We start from the raw sequence: 16,446 nt of genomic DNA, 5'->3' as shown, positions 1-16,446 counted from the left end.
ACTTGGTGAATACTCGCTTCCTTAGATAAAGATGAGTAAACAAGATTTCTAGGTATTATTCTTTTGTAGAAAGTATAAATACAATGAATTATAGACAGTTTTTCCTCCACTTAATTAGCCCCACTTAGTGATCATCAGAAATGGAAATTCGAATTTAAGCCTATTTTTATTGTTTTATAGCCTCTAAAAATCGGACAGTGATGTCATACTGGCTTGCCTTTCTTAGAAACCTAAATGGAATTATCTTATTTTGCTGATCGAAACTAACCTTAAGTTAGAGAATAAAATGTACCAGGATAATCTTCTTTACCAAATTAGGTGATGTTGAAGCTCTCTTTAGCCTGCAGGACTGTGTTCTGTGTCGCAGTGATAGGTCTGGAGTCTCATGCAGGTGTGGCTGTCCCCTCTCCGCTAGGACTCCCTGACCCTTTTGCAAAGATTGTCGTGGACGGATCTGGGCAGTGCCACTCAACGGACACTGTGAAAAACACATTGGACCCAAAGTGGAACCAGCACTACGATCTGTGAGTGGAATGTTATATATGCCATTGGGGAGCGGTAGGAAAGTGGGTATCTAGTTTTTAGGAGAAGAAGTCAATAAGAATAAAAATGTAAAAAGGGTTTACTCACTTCTTGTTGATAACAAAAGTGGATGGCCAAATGAAGACCTATTGCCTAATTCTAGAATTCATTTACTTGGAAGTCCTTGCATTTGACGTTTTCATAGATTTTTATGATTTGCTTCTGTAACTGTCATCCTCAAACTTTTCAATCTCCTGGCTGTTTTAACAGGAAAAAAGGGCCATAGCTCAGGTCCTCGCTATGCTACTGATTTTTCAGTGAAACCCTAAACCTGGCTCTAGAGTTTTTACTTTAAAAATGAATTATTGTTATCCATATTTATTATGCAAATATATAGTATTATATGTGTTTCTGTTGATTTTTTAAAATTTTGCCTTTTAGTACAAATATATTTTCTGCAAGAGAAAATATAGTTTGGTGTGATTGAATGTATATAAGCCGACGTACAATCAGATAGTTTCTTATATTCATTCATAAAATGGACTGCACTTTGAAAACCACTGTTTTATGTTTTCATGTCCCTGTTAAGAAATTTTCGTCAAAGTAATACTGAGTGATTATTGGTTTTTAGCAGCACAAATTGTACTGGGTTTGGGTGGGAGTTTTAGTAGTTGGGTTCTCAGACTCAAGTTCAGTTACACTGACGTATTGTAAGTGGCCTGGACTGTGCCACTTCCAACCTGGACAGTGGTTGTCAGTCCTTGTCCTGAAAGCTCCCCACTATGGTTGACTTGCCTGGAGAGGATGTGGGGGGTTACTATCTGAGTTAGTACCCTTTAGTGTACTTTGGATGGATCTCTGGGTTTATAAGCAGCCCCTTGTTGCAAGCTAGCATTCTATATTAAGTGTAGTTGGGGGGAATTTATGAATCATGTCATCGACGTTTGGAATGATTAAAATATAGTAATTCTCTGCCACAAGCTTGTCATCATCATGTGCTCGTCTATATTTGCTTCTTACATGGTTGGTTGTAGTCCTTCTCCCAGCCCACTGAAGTTAGTAGACCTGTATTTATGGATTACCTGTTGCATGTCAATATGGAGCCAACATTATCTTAACAGGATTCTTCTGTACTAACAAGTCAGATAAAATCTCCGTGTGCTCTCGTAATTCAGAAATACGATTAAAATGAGTTTGCCTATTGTTTTCAGATATGTTGGGAAAACCGATTCTATAACTATCAGCGTGTGGAACCACAAGAAAATTCACAAGAAGCAGGGAGCTGGCTTCCTGGGCTGTGTGCGGCTGCTCTCCAATGCCATCAGCAGATTAAAAGATACTGGATGTAAGAACCAAACGCTTTGCTGCCTCCTAATGCAACTGAAGAAGGCTTATTATGAGGCACCTATGTTTTTTTTAATGCTGAATACAGAATTCCTGCCTTCCTCCCTAGTTAACATTTCCCTGGGTTAAGTTTTGAATTGTTTGTTTGCAGACCAGCGTTTGGATCTATGCAAACTAAGTCCCTCAGATACTGATGCAGTTCGTGGCCAAATAGTGGGTAAGAACTTTCTCATCTGTATAAAGAGATGCTTTTACAGAGCTTAACATTCAACTCCTCAGCACTGCGAAAACACAAGTGGGCACTGACAGTGGTGACATACTTGGAAGGACAAACCACATACAGGGCCATCTCTTCAGTACTAAAACGTTTCATCTTGTGTGGTTCTTATTATTTTAACCTAATTCCCATCATCCTGTCATTCAAAGTTGAGTTAAAATGACAAAACGATTTAGGGTTATAATTTTAACCATCGCATTAATGGACAATTAATTTGTCAGTGTATTATCCAAGTGTAGGTGTTAAGAATAGTGGCCACATATGCAAGAGTTGAGAAGTAGTTTCTTCAGGAAGACCCGTCACATATGTAAAAGGCAAAGATGATTTCTGAAGACTTCCATGTAATATAGAGTCAGAGGATTGAATTATTTAGAATGAAAAATAAAGTGTGCTAATGTTACAGAGTGTCGACTGGAGGTGTTCCATTGGAAGTGATTTATCTGTTAAGTAGCTCATCCTATTATCCATCCCATTTTTATTAGCATTTTAGGGCAACTCAGACGTTGATTGTATGTGTTGCAAAGAATCAAAACATACTATTTCAGCGGCACACCAGAGTGACTCATGACCCCAAATGTTTTAGATATTGTCTTATGTAGACTTGACCCAAGATAAATGAACAGTGGATATACATCCTGAAAACGATCATAATTCCTGAGTGAAAAAATGTTCTCGCTTAATGCTCTTCTGCTTCTGATTTCTTCTTTTCTCTGTGGAAGGCCGTCAAAGGGAAGAACAAATAACTGGAAGCAACTTCATAAATGTCTTTGTTGTTCATGGCAGAGATAGAAAATAAATATTTAGATCCATGTAGACTTCGCAAATGCTGAAAGTGCTCTCTCTGTCCTTATTGAACATAAGTCAAAAGCTTCTTAAAAAGGTAACTTAGAGGAAGTGAATATCGAGTTCTGTTATTTTTATGGAGAGCATGAAAACGCAGCACCTCTTTCTGCTCCACATTCACAAGGAATGTTCCAAGCGGTGTGCGGTGGTGTGCAACTACTGGAATAAAACGCTTCCTACCTGAAAGCATAGGAATATATGTGTGTATGTGTATACATATGCCTCGCTTTTTTCATAATAGTGTACGTAACTTATACATTCGCAATGGCTCACTGTGTTACAATTGTGTAAGATACCACTGGATTTTAATGCAAGGCGTTCTTTTCTCTTTTAGTCGGTTTACAGACACGAGACAGAATAGGCACTGGAGGGTCTGTGGTAGACTGCAGAGGCCTGTTAGAGAATGAAGGGTACGTACCCCCGTGGCGATGCGGCGGAGTTCTCTGCTGCCTTGGGCTCTCGCTCTGTGTGAAAGTGTCCTTCACGCCTTTTCTCTGTGCTGAATGCTTGAGGTGCAGGAGATGACTTTGGGATAAAACCAGGATCCGGTTTCCTTGTCTCTAAAGGAAGCTGTAAAGACTAGTGGGTTTGTGCCCCAAAGACTCAGGATCCTACTTAAAGAGGGTCCCACTAGCCAAAGATGGGACACGTTGAGCATCAATAAGAATTACAACTGCAATGGATTGAAACACATCAAATATATTAAAAATCTTCGAGTTCATAATGATGCAGGGAGGAAAAAAACTTAAAACACTAAAAAAAAAAAAAAGAACCCCATCAAAAACTCTCATTGGTCCTTATCACAATTTTGTGATCCCCAATAGATTAATTGGAGCTGGGCGATAACCATTAATGGTTGCTAACAACATCACAAAAGAGAGAGAATCTCACACTGACATACCTCTTGGAAATGCAGGGGCCAGAGGAATGAACGTGTTCACAGCCCCGAGAGAATGCAATAAGCGCCATCCGGAGGGGGGCCTTCTGTAAAGTGTAGAAGACACAACCCAGTGTCTTTCAGTGAATACACTGGAAGAAAAATAAATGAAAAGGAAGGAAGAGAACCTATAAATTAATAATAAAAGAGACTTGGGAGCCATACCTATTAAATGCAATGTGTGGACCTCCTTTGGATCCTGATTAATGAGAACTGACTGGAGAAATTTGTACACTGACTGATATTTGACGATATTAGAAGAACTGATTTACATTTTTTTTTAGTCGTGATAACGGAGAAAGTCCTTATCTTCTAGAGGTAGATGCTGAAATATTTAAGGATGAAATGGTAAATTGTTGGGATTAGTTTCAGAATAATCCAGTGGAGGGAGAAATTGGAGGAGTAGCCACGAGACCATCATTGTGTAGCTGGGTGAGGAGTCGGGGGTTCATTGAACCAGGCTGTCAATTGGTGTATGTATTTGAAGTGTTTCAGTGTGAAATGTTTTTGAAAAGCACTTGCTTATAAAGGAAAATAGCCTAGTCAATTGTCTTCAGTTATTCAGGGACGTGAAGATTTGTGTGAAAGAGAACTTAAACTCATTGCAGTGTTTTATGTAACTAGAAGTTCTGTTATAGAATCAAATAACAAGGCAAATGGAGTATTTGGATTTGATTTAAATCAAGAAAAATGAAACCTCATTTCACAGGCTCCTTATAATGCAAAGCTGATTTTTTTCCAGTCCTTCAGCTCTACCCAAGGATGAAATACCATAGGTGGCCTCCGTGGCACTTTACATATGGCTTCCTTTGGCCACTTGTGCCTCGTGAAAAAGTCTATCTATTTAATTAGGACAGGATGAATTTTATGAGACTAAGCACTTGGGATGCTCTATATTGTTCGAGAAAAGCCAAATAAACAGATGTGAGAGCATCGCGTTGAATTTGAAGGTACTCGTCTTGGGCCGGTGTTCCCATGTGTGCTGTGTTCTCCTCCCTTCCAGAACCGTGTATGAAGACTCAGGGCCTGGAAGGCCACTCAGCTGCTTCATGGAGGAACCAGCCCCTTACACAGACAGTACTGGTGCTGCTGCTGGTGGAGGCAACTGCAGATTTGTGGAATCCCCAAGTCAAGATCAAAGACTTCAGGCACAGCGACTGCGGAATCCTGAGGTCCGAGGGTCACTCCAGACACCTCAGAACCGACCCCATGGCCACCAGTCACCGGAACTGCCTGAAGGCTATGGTGAGAGAATTCACCCTGCCATCCTGAGCGTTATCTGGAGTGTGTCAGAGAGCTTTGATTTTTAACATCTTTTTTTAGTAACTTGTACATGCCTTCACTGCTGGTGTTGGCAGAGCTGTGCCATATGATGGTTGTGTCAGTGTAAAGACCAGGAACTGGAAAAAGATGGTGTTGAATCTTGCTTGTCATGAATTTGTCAGCAATTGTTCCCATCTCTCAGTTTAGCAATTGTGTGAAAATTTTGGGCAAATGAATACCAAAGAAAGCGAAGAGGATGCGTGGGCTAGTTGAGGGTATTTGTAGCGCTCTGTAATTTGAATGTGGCGAGGACAGCATGGGGTAGAAGTGAAAAGAAGGGAATATTTCACAACCACAGAGGGAGAACCTAAATGACGGAGGCAGATCATACCAGAGGAAAGAGCATACGGAGGTAACAGAGGTCAAGGTGAGGTCAGTCCTGGGGTGCAGATCGCTGAGTAAGGAGAGCCCCGCCTGTCCAGGAGTGAACAGGAGGAAGTCAGTCCGCCCAAACGTTTACATAGGGCTTGTGAGGTGAGGAGGTCAGGCAGAGGTTAACCGCTGCCCTTGCAAATCCTTCTTTCAGTGATTTTAAAGAGTGTTGAAAGGAAGCTTAGATTCCGTGCTTAGAGGATTGGCTGAAAACTCTCCTGGGAACTGAACTGAACTAATCGCGTCCCCCGATTTCTTATGCAGAGCAAAGAACAACAGTGCAGGGCCAAGTGTACTTTTTGCACACGCAGACTGGAGTTAGCACGTGGCACGACCCCAGGATACCAAGGTAGGTTTTCTAAAACTCACACCCTCGAATGCGTTTTTCCAGCGGTTGCCTGGACCCCCCCGTCCGATTGCGGATGATACAGCCCCTTAGGTTTGAAGCTGTAAGCTTGGAAGAGTGGCAGTGCAAAGAGCACGTCTGTCCCAGGGGTCTCGGCCTCAGGCCCTCTGCCCGGAGTCCCAGCTCTGCTGCCCCCTACACTCTCCACCTGGTAAACCGGCAGCTCCTATAACGCAAGTGGTCCTTGAGGAAGCAATCCTGTGTCTTGAAATCAGATCACGTGACTGCAAAAGCCCCTCACCCCTAAATTAGATCCAATGTGCTCTGACTTGATAAGCCAATAAACCATTCAAGATGGGTTGCTCTCATTTTAAACTAAAAGTATTGATCGATACAATGATAGGATGTCTGGGATTTGCTTCAAGTAATTGGGGTGGGGGAGCGAATGGGGTATATTTGAAACAGGTTGATGATGAGTTGATGAGTGCTGAAGCTGGTTATTCATTGTGGTCTCTCTACTTTTTTATATGCTTACAATTTTCCATAATAAAAAGTTAAAAAGGAAATATAAAGACTCTATTACCCTTTCTCTCTTCTACTTTACTGTCCCTATTGCCTCAGCCCCTTGGGGACCATTCCTGGGGGAGATGAAGCTTTTCTATACGAATTCCTTCTACAAGGCCAAACATCTGAGCCCAGGTCAGAGAGATCCCCACCCCCACCCCATAATGGAGTTAAGTTTCTTTTTTTTCTTTGCTTTTGCTTTCCTTTTTTTTTTCTTTCAATTTTTGTGTTTTAGAATAGCATTACTACCTAATAACATTTTTAGTAATGCTCATTACCTTTTTATTCATAATTTGTTTCATCTGAGAACAAGCTTCCTGTCTTTGATTTTCCAAGTCTATGTTGAATTTACGATTCCGTATCCATAATTAGAATGGAAATAGTACCTGCAAATGAATGAGGTGTCTCTTTAGTACCCACTGTAAGAACTGTCAGGCTTTTGTGCTAATTAGAAAAGCATCTTGGTCAGTAATGCTCTGCTCCCATATGACTGTAGATTGTATTGAAATAATTAATCAAGGGGTAGAATTAGAAATACTTGCTTCGCCAAGCCAACTAAAATTAAGAATGCCTTTTCCCGGTGCAACTGTTTGCAAATGTGAGATTTCAAGTGCATGTTAATACCTCCCCTTCAGCTTTAAAACACTTGTGCTGTCTGGGAGCTCTTCAATGAAGAAACCTTTCTGACCTTGAGCATTTCATTTAACTCCGTTCAGGAGGCATTCCTATACTTCCTGCTAGTTTGGCCCTCTTGCGTGTAAGAAATGATGTTCCCGGTAGACCACATTCTGTGTCGTGGTTATAGGCTCTGAAAGGCGGTTTTTATCTGTTGGTTTTTGCCGCCACTGGCGGCACAGAGGCCTGGACTCAGTGGGAGTTTGGCGTAAGTAGCACCGTGACCGTCCCTTTAGCAGAACTGGGACGTGGCCACATTGATAAGGGGCTCCTGTGGTTCCTCTCGCTGAAGTTTCGGTCTTATGCCTCCATACTCAGAGGGACAAACCTCTCTGTGTCTTCCGTTTTGGTAGAGACCTTAACAGTGTGAACTGTGATGAACTTGGACCGCTGCCACCAGGTTGGGAAGTCAGAAGTACAGTGTCTGGGCGGATATATTTTGTAGATCATAATAACCGAACAACCCAGTTCACCGACCCAAGGTTACACCACATCATGAAGTAAGACTTTACAAAATCTTTGTTGACCTCTTACATTTATCATTTAATGTTTTCTAATGTGTCTTCGTTTATCTGCCGTATTGTTTGTTAGTGGAGAAAAACCATAAGCAAAATATGCTAAATATTTGGTGGCAATTGCATGTTGCAAACTCTCAAGCGAGCTGTGAGCGGTCCCGGAGCACATGTCGTTGTCACGCTGTCCTTGCTCGCAGCCTAAAGACAATTCACAGAGATGGCAGCGTTTGGCAGCTTCTTAACGAGCTTCCGCACGCAGCGCCTGATGAAATGTGTGGCCCTTAGAGGGAGAAGCAGTGAAATGAGGTTTGTCCTTAGTGCCCGTCATCGCTGTCTGGAAGGGCTCGGCTGTCCATACTGCTGCCTGCCGGCGCCTTTGCTGCATCATTCCTGGATCACTGGGACCTGGGGACTATCTGGGATCCCACGTTCAGTGTTCCAGGTGTGTGGTGTTCTCAGAACACAGAAGCCCACCCAGCTCTCGTCATTGACGCTGGCATTAGTGAAAACTTGAGCAAGACCAGTGTCACATTGCCCCTCTCCTAGTCCCCTTATCTTACTGGAATTCTGCTTTTAATGAGCGGGCTTGGAAATCTCGTGGTTACGGAAACGAGGAATGGTTACCATTAGATAGCACTTGAGTTCTTTGCTCTGTGCCTGTCGCCCGCCTCTGCGATAATCTGCTTTAAAAATTTTTCGCGTTAACTCCATTTCATGCTAACCGTCAAGGTGCATCTAATAGGGCGCTGGTCAGTCTCATCCATAGATACGAGGTGCATGATGAATGATGGCAATTTCTGGTTTTATTTATGGCAGCGATAATGTATGCGGTAAGCCATTGCTTGGAACTGGGCTATTTCCTTTATTTATCCTAGGCCTATATTTAGGCTATAGTTTTTACATATCTATGCGCACAGTTATGTCATCAGAGAAGGTTCTGTGTAATGAACTCTCGTCTGGTCGTTTGGCAAGGGGTGGGGGTGGGGAGGGCATGGCTTGCAGCTCCCTTGGCCGCTGCTTTCGGAGTGACTATGGTGCTTCTGTTCCTCTCAAGTCACCAGTGCCAACTCAAGGAGCCCAGCCAGCCGCTGCCGTTGCCCAGCGAGGGCTCCGTGGAAGACGAGGAGCTTCCCGCCCAGAGATACGAGAGAGATTTAGTCCAGAAACTGAAGGTCCTCAGACACGAACTGTCACTTCAGCAGCCCCAAGCTGGCCATTGCCGCATCGAAGTATCCAGAGAAGAGATATTTGAGGTATGGAACCAGCGCAACTAGCACGTCAGGCCTAGACTTTTCGTCCCTGTGAACAGACAGCGAGTTCTTCTGTCTGTTATTTTAGGTATCGATTTTATTACTCACTGAAGGGCAGGGGTTTATCAGGACCAAAGGCCACGTAGACACAGGGAACTATTTCCTCCTATGGTAAAAGGTTGAAAATTAGACAGCTTCTGAGGTGAAACCCTAGAAATTTGTACAGAATCTAGTTCTAATTAATATTGTAAATCCCCTAGTCTGCACTGTGCAGATTATATGTTCCTGCAGTCTACACGCTTCCTCAGAACCAGTCATTCATCCCTTCTGCTGGCGCCTCGTGCGGAATTTCATCTAATGGCGCTGCCTCCTCAGAGAAGTTTAGTGGCCAAGAGGCCACCCTCGTGTCTCTTCTGGAAGTAGGAAGATCAGATGGTTCCTGGAAAGGGTTCTCTCCTTTAGACAGCTCCCCTGTGGGGTCAGGGTCCCTCAACAGGCAGGGCTTTCTTGTAGACGTGGCCCTTTTCTCAAGGAAGATATGCTCATAAGGTAAATCTCAGCTGTTTGGGCCACATCTTGCCTGCCTTTGTGGAATCATTGGCAGGAGTGATCGAATGAGCCTGGGTGAGAACTGAACCCAGATTCTCACTGGGCTCCCGCAGCTGAGGGAGGGGCAGGGCGAGGCCCGGCTGTGAGCCCCGCGCCGTCTTCGCAGTGGGGGCACTGAGGCAGCCCAGGCCGGGCGGGGCGCTCGTGCACCGCTGGCGCCAGCTGAGTGGCTGGATCAGCTGAAGTCCCCAGTGTGGCCCGTTGAGCAGTTTGAAGGGTTGCCAGGGATAGGAAAGAGCTGAATTATTGACACTGCTGCCAGAGCATTTCCACTCAACATCCGCTTTCCCTCTTGGGGTGGTAGGGTTTGAATTACCTTAAATTTAAAGCATGAAAAGAGCCTTAAGTGTCTCATCACTAGAAGTATCTAGAGACGTTTAGCTAGTTCCCCTGAAAATGTGGAAGCTGAGGGCCACAGGTTTTCCGTGTTTTGGGTAAGCTCTTTGTGTCTTACACAAAATCTTGTTTGCTTTTTGACTCAGTGGGAATCATGTGATTTTTTCGCTTCCGATATGGAAACAGGCTCAGAATTCTTTCAATATTCAGACTCTCTAGGAACTTCTTTTTGGTTAAAATATATAAATCGTTCATAGTATGGACACGTTAAAATTAATCTGTGTGGAGAAAATCCACTCTAGTGAGGACATTGGTTTTTTTTTTTTTAAGATTTTATTTTTCCTTTTTCTCCCCAAAGCCCCCCAGTACATAGTTGTATATATATTTTAGTTGTGAGTCCTTCTAGTTGTGGCATGTGGGATGCCACCTCAGCATGGCCTGATGAGCAGTGCCATGTCCACGCCCAGGATCCGAACCGGTGAAACCCTGGGCTCCCAAAGCGGAGCGCACGAACTTAACCTCGGCCACGGGGCCGACCCCAGTTTGTTCTTAAATCATTAGTGATTGGGCTGAAAACAGATCCACGTGTTTCCTTTAGGTGCCGGATCCCCGGGTGCGTGTTCGCTTTGTTGTTGTTTCTGAGAGAGACAGTGGGAGAAAAGATGACAGCGGCCGCGATGTGCTAGATGCCAGATAAACCCTCTGAATAGGAATCAGATAGAACTCAGATTTGAATGAATTATTTATTTGGGTTCCAATATCAGTAACCTTTAATCTTGTTATAACTTTAAGAATAAGAAAAGTTCTTTTCTCTGAAACTGTAATTTTGATACGTAGGAGTCTTATCGCCAGATAATGAAGATGCGGCCAAAAGACTTGAAAAAGCGACTGATGGTGAAATTCCGCGGAGAGGAGGGTTTGGATTACGGTGGCGTGGCCAGGTGAGGCGCTGACTTACCCGCCCTTTCTGCCGCGTGGATTCCGGCAGAACTGGAATAAAGTATTGTCCGAGGGAAGTTGTTTGCCCTTCTCGGGCTTGTCCTGGAGCAGTCAGGACCTCAGCGAGCTTTCTTAGAATAAGGCTCCTCAGAGCGCGTGGCCCTGGCATCTTGCCATCACCTTTCGTGTACGTGTCCCTGCTCTTCGCCACTCATTTACTTCTTGTAAAGCGAGAATTCAGCTTTTAAACTCACCCCTTCTTCACCTGACGTGTCTGAACCTGAAACGTGAATGACCTGCTCCTGGAATTGCTCTGGGGGACAGCCTGCTTTTGTCATCAGAGGACTTTCAGGGGCGGCAGGAAGGCATGTAAATTGCATCTCTGTCGAAGGAATTGTGTAAAATGAAATTGTGGTCAAAATAATTCATGCAAATGATTTTAGAAATAGAATATGATAATGAAAAGCTACCATTTCCCGTTCTACCTCGTTTTACCTTCAAGACAACTGCTTTTTTGCTCTTTTAACTGTTTCTTTAATAGGTATCTGTGTATCACTATATGATTGAATTCAGTTATTATCTCTTAATTTCATGATTTGTGATCATAGATACAGATAGACTGGATAATGGTTTTGAGAATCGAATTTAATACTTTGACGTCCCAGTTTAGTCATATCAGTATTTTTAGATCGTTTATCATTGTCTTTGTAACTCTACATAATGTGTTTTTACCATTATTTTTTGATTCGTCAACTAGCGACATTCTCTCTTGACCTCTTTTTTTCATAAGAAAAGAATATTAACACTCCTAACTCTCCCTTCAGCATTCCTTCTGCCTCTTACCTTCTGTCATCTATGATATGACTTTTATATTGTCGAGACTAAGATTTATATTCTGTTCTGTAACCAAAATTGAGTGTCCTGTGCTTGTCTCTTATTATTTGTAAGAGCTGAAAATCAACACTGTTTACATTATTATGACAATGTAAATATTGTTCGCTGAGGGGTTAAGTGGTATTCTGTAATTTATTTTATCTTTTTGAGCAAATTTTAATTTTTCCAGGAATTCCTTCTTTTTCTTTTTAAAGCCATACTCTGTCTTTATTACGCAATCAGACTTCATCTTTTGCCATCCCCCACCCACCCTTTTCCCTCCGTGTTCTCCCTTGCGGCGACTCTGCCCATCTGACTGATGATTCTCTAGGTTTCTGGACAGTTGTCATCGTGGGACTTCACTGCTTTCCTGGGTTAGAGCCATTTTCTTGTGGATCCCATAGCTTCCTCTTTCTTGGCTTACTTCCTTGTGTTCCTGGACTATATCCTCAAGTAGCTTTCTTAGAAACGGTGTGTGGGAGGTGAATTTTCCAAGATCTTGTGTATGAAAATATCTTTTAATTTTCACTTTGACTAATAGTTTGGCTTTTTATAGACCTCTAAGAAGAAAATAATTTTCATTCAGACAGAACTTTGAAGGCATTGCTGTGCTGTCTTCTAGCACCCGGTGCCACTGAATAGTGGTCCGATGACAGTCTGATTTTAGTCAGTTCTTCACCAGAACTTATTTGACGCCATCCACAACCACCCATCCATAGATTCCACCACCTATTTTGTTTTTCACCCCCATCCTATCCCCACTTCCTCCTTACCTGTAACCCGCCATCACAATCCCCTTGCACCTCCGCTGGACTCCCTGCTCCTCTTTCCGTTTGCTGTCCTTGCCCAGCAGAAGCCCAGCCCTGAAGAGTCCCGTCCTCAGGCTGCTCCGGGCCTCACCTGGGCAGCTGACTGTGGCTGGAAGAAAATGCGCCTCCCCACTGCTGGCCTTTCTCTGCGTCAACAGCCACAAACCCAAACCGCAGGGGGGTTGTGGCACCTGCTGTGGTTCTCCTTGGTTCTCTCGTCACCCCACCTGTCCTCCTTCTCGGCTCTCTGGCCTCACTGCCCCCATCCTCACTCTTAGCTGCTGGCTTTGCTTCCTCTCTAACGGAGGAAACAGAAACAATCTGAAGAGTCTTTCCTCGCCACCACCGAATATCCCACCTGCCAGTATCTGGACCCACATGCCACCTTCCCTGCGGGGTCCTGGATGGCCCACACGTGCTCACGTGGAGGAGCAGCACCCCCTTGCACAGTGCACCCCGGGCCCTGCTGCTTCTGCTGCTGTTTCACGTCTCTCTCATTTCAGTAAAATGTCCCTTTCTCTTGGGTCAACCTTGTCTGCGTACAAATGCGCTACAAGTCGCTTAAAGAAACAACCGTGCCCCCCCTTAGTCTGCCCTGGACACTATATCCTCTTCCTGTCTAAGATAAAAGGAAGCAAGAAAGGCAAATAATGCAAAGTAAAAAGAAAAACAATTATAAATTCCAGGAAAAACAAAAATTTGTTCAAGAATGCTTAACTCTCAGCGTTGCTTTGTTTCTTTGTTCTCTCTATAGCAAAACCCCCCAAAAGAGCGGTGTGCATCTCTGTTCTGCTTCCACATCCCTCGCTCTCTCTTGAACCCCTGCCAAGCTGATCTTTCTGCCCTGTGAAGCCTTTTGTGTCCAGGTTTCTGATGACCTACGTCTCCCTGGACCCAGTGATGCCGCCTCAGTCTTTCTCTCACCTGGTCTGTCAGCAGCACTTGATACAATTGGCCGCTCCCTGCTTCTCAAACACTCTGTCCACTTGGTTTCTGGGACACTACACTCTCCTGGTTTTCCTTCCGGCTCACTACGGTCCCCTTTGCTGGTGCTTCCCTCTCTCCTTACCTTGGGACATTGGCGGGCCTCCACGCTGGGTCCTGGAGTTTCCTAGGTGCATGGGTTCCGAGTCCCATGGCCGTCAGACTCTGCATGCTGGCGACTCCTGAATGTGTGCCTCCTGCCCCTTTGCTCCCCGCAACTTCACACTTGCTACCCAGCTGCCTCTCATCTCTCCTTGGATATTTCTAAAGCCTCTTAAACGTAACAGTCCAAAATTTCTGACTTCCTCTCTCATACCAGCTCCTCCCTAGCCTTTCCCACCTCACTAAACCGCCCACTCAGCTTGTCTGGCTCAGATTGTGGAGTGGTCCTTACCTCCCAGAGCCAGTCCATCGTGGTCCTCACAGCTCTACGTTCAGAAGAGAGTCCCGCCCCAGCCACCTCCCATCCCCTCCACCTCCCATCCCCTCCACCTCCCATCCCCTCCGACCCCAGCGGCTCAGGCCCCCAGCCCCTCCCCTCTCGCTCCTGGCTGCTGCAGTAGTCGCTTCACTTCCCTTCCTGCTTTCTCACTTTCCTGACACGCCGTTTCCCAGCAGCAGCCCCTGTGATCTCTCTGAAAACTCAGCTCTGTCACCCCCCTGTTCCTGAGCCCCCATCCCCATCCACCTGGCGGCCCCTCCAAGTTTCTACCCCGAGCCCTGCCCAGCCCGCAGCAGCTTTGCCAGCCGCCTTGCATGTTCCCTTTGCTAGAACTCCTCCCAAGGTCCTCATGTAGCTTGTTCCATCCGTTCGCTCAGGTCCCTACTCACGGGTGCCCCCAGGAGGCCTGTCCTGGCCGGCTCTGAAGGAGCCTTCTCAGCTGGCCTCTTGGGCTGTGTGAGCTGCTCCCTCGTATCTGCGTCTCTGGACACGAACTGTGGCCGGCAGGAGCTCTGTCTTGTGCACGGCTGAGTCCTTGTTCCTAGAGTACCTGACGCATGGCGAACGCTCATCTTGATAAATATCTGCTGAGTGAGTGAATTTTCCTCTGGGAATTTCCTCTCTTTAGTCTTTCTGAAACGCCTGTTACTCGGATGTTGGATTCCCTGGATTGATCCTTATGTCTCTCATCTTTTCTCTTTTATTTCCCATCTTCGCTTTTTTCCCTTTACTTCTGGGGGATTTCCTCACCTTGTCTTCCAGGCTTCAATAGTTTGTATCTTGTCTCTTAAATCGCCATAACATACTCGTTCATTGAATTCTATTATAATAAAATGTAAAATGAAAGAATGAAAATAAATAATATATCTATCACACACGGCATCTTCTTAAAGGGGAACACCCCTATAATTTGTATGCCCTTGTGAGAATTATGTCCGTTCATTAACCATTAAATATTGAGACTCTGCCATCTACTAGGTTCGGGGGATGCAGTCGTGAGCAAAGTAAATTGTTCTCTGCCACCTTCACCCCTGCAAACTCCCCACGCAAAGGAGTTCTCAGTCCGGTGAGGAACAGACATTAATCAAAGAATTACACAAGTGACTGTCAGGCCACAGCTTGGGTTGCGCTCCAGAGGAGAGCCTGTGTGTCGTAGTGGCCCTGTCTCGGGGCCTCAGACCTTCACAGTTAGAAAACACAAGCAAATTCTCCGCCCTACAGCGGCTATCCCAAGGAAAATTCTGTTCCGATGAGCTTTATGTGGTCTCATTCCTTTTCCGGGTAGAGTTGGGATTTTTTTTCAGCAGTCAAAAGAAAAGAATTAGAAAGAAAGAAGTCACAGTGTGCCCTTTGGCCCTAGAAGAGACTCCTTCCTCTGACTTCTCCCCATCACTCTCTCGTCCTCTGTCTCGCCTCCTGGCCCTCGGCTGCTTCTGAGCCTCTCTGGGATGAAGCCCGCGGAAAGGCCTGCATTTTCCTCACAGTGAGCTCACGTTGGACTGCCTCTCCACAGGAAATCGTTTTCCTTTCAAGATTGTCCCAAGTTTCTTCCTGGATCTTCTCGATCTCGATTCTAGAAACCTCTAGAAACCTCTAGAAATTCTTTCTTTTGGCTAGTGTAACTTCTCTTTGCCCTTGATGACACTAATTCCATTTCCTGGCCAGAGGTTTAGGCTTCTGTCTGTCTTCTCAGGTGAGAATCTTCCTACTTAGTCATATTTGACCTAACAATTCAAATCGAGCGACGTCAGTTTTCTCTTCTATGCTATTTCCTTTGTAGTCTCAAGATATCTCAAGAGCTCAGTATCGCAAACTGTTTCAATTTACCATTATTCCTTTGCACGACTGGTATTATATATCCTAGGCATGCAGATGAATAGCTTGGTTTGGTAAGAGTTCTGTTCCTCCTGCATTTTCCAAGTTATCAAGGCTTCCACATGGAGTAGCTCCCTTGATTGACATGATGCTGGAGTGGAAAGAGCTGGGAATCCTGGTCTTGCTGCCTCAGGTTTGATCTCACATTGTTATTTCACCCTTGGATTATTCCTCCTGTGTAAACGGGATCACACTTATCTCGGAGAGCTGGGGAGAGATTTTAGTTACACACGTGTGTATGAGTGTGTTGTTATCTGGTCAATGAGAGTCAGTCTGCCTTCTCTTTCCCAGTGTTTGGCCCTGAACCATTTCCGCTCTCTCTGTGTGTAGTTAGTTCTCTCTTCCCTTCTCACTTCCGGGCTGTGCCGAGGTGCCCGTTTACCCTGTCCATGCTCGGTCACAGTGTTCGCTTGTATTTCAGTCACTTCCCGTCTAGACAGTTGCAGGTCTGTGGCTTTTGCGAAAATGATTCTTCTCAAATCCAAACTCCAAAACTTGGGGATGAATCAAAGTACTATATTGGAGTTGGGTAATTTTGCCTTTCGAGTAAAGAGACTTGATAAGATCCGGGGTCTCATCTCTCTGGCGGTTCCTTTCTGTTCTTTTGAGTT

The 16,446-nt window shown here is 44.8% G+C and overlaps 1 protein-coding gene and 2 long non-coding RNA genes across 8 annotated transcripts in view; 1 reads left to right on the top strand and 2 right to left on the bottom strand.

Annotated features, from left to right (window-relative positions):
• The window catches only part of SMURF1 (SMAD specific E3 ubiquitin protein ligase 1), a 112,508-nt gene that overhangs the window by 81,648 nt on the left and 14,414 nt on the right, over positions 1 to 16,446 (top strand). For 3 of the 6 annotated variants that reach the window (XM_070567476.1, XM_070567471.1, XM_070567472.1), the window contains exons 3-12: positions 416 to 524; positions 1,734 to 1,867; positions 2,018 to 2,083; positions 3,321 to 3,396; positions 4,927 to 5,168; positions 5,883 to 5,967; positions 6,586 to 6,663; positions 7,557 to 7,703; positions 8,773 to 8,971; positions 10,751 to 10,854. In XM_070567476.1, coding sequence (XP_070423577.1) covers positions 416 to 524; positions 1,734 to 1,867; positions 2,018 to 2,083; positions 3,321 to 3,396; positions 4,927 to 5,168; positions 5,883 to 5,967; positions 6,586 to 6,663; positions 7,557 to 7,703; positions 8,773 to 8,971; positions 10,751 to 10,854 — 1,240 coding nt within the window. The remainder of the gene's footprint in view (positions 1 to 415; positions 525 to 1,733; positions 1,868 to 2,017; positions 2,084 to 3,320; positions 3,397 to 4,926; positions 5,169 to 5,882; positions 5,968 to 6,585; positions 6,664 to 7,556; positions 7,704 to 8,772; positions 8,972 to 10,750; positions 10,855 to 16,446) is intronic. The other 3 variants (XM_070567474.1, XM_070567473.1, XM_070567475.1) reach the window with 2 other exon arrangements.
• LOC139074833 (uncharacterized) lies at positions 2,719 to 4,015 on the bottom strand. Its single transcript, XR_011524683.1, has 2 exons — positions 3,888 to 4,015; positions 2,719 to 3,556 (listed from the first exon to the last, which is right to left on the bottom strand). It is a non-coding gene; the product is annotated as an uncharacterized lncRNA (long non-coding RNA).
• Positions 10,228 to 13,767, bottom strand: LOC139074834 (uncharacterized). Its single transcript, XR_011524684.1, has 2 exons — positions 13,604 to 13,767; positions 10,228 to 11,234 (listed from the first exon to the last, which is right to left on the bottom strand). It is a non-coding gene; the product is annotated as an uncharacterized lncRNA (long non-coding RNA).

The sequence above is a fragment of the Equus przewalskii genome, chromosome 12 (genome assembly GCF_037783145.1).
Source record: "Equus przewalskii isolate Varuska chromosome 12, EquPr2, whole genome shotgun sequence".
NCBI classification, from domain to species: domain Eukaryota; kingdom Metazoa; phylum Chordata; class Mammalia; order Perissodactyla; family Equidae; genus Equus; species Equus przewalskii.
The sequence above is the reverse complement of the archived record's forward strand: the minus strand, read 5'-3'. Positions and strand labels throughout refer to the sequence as shown.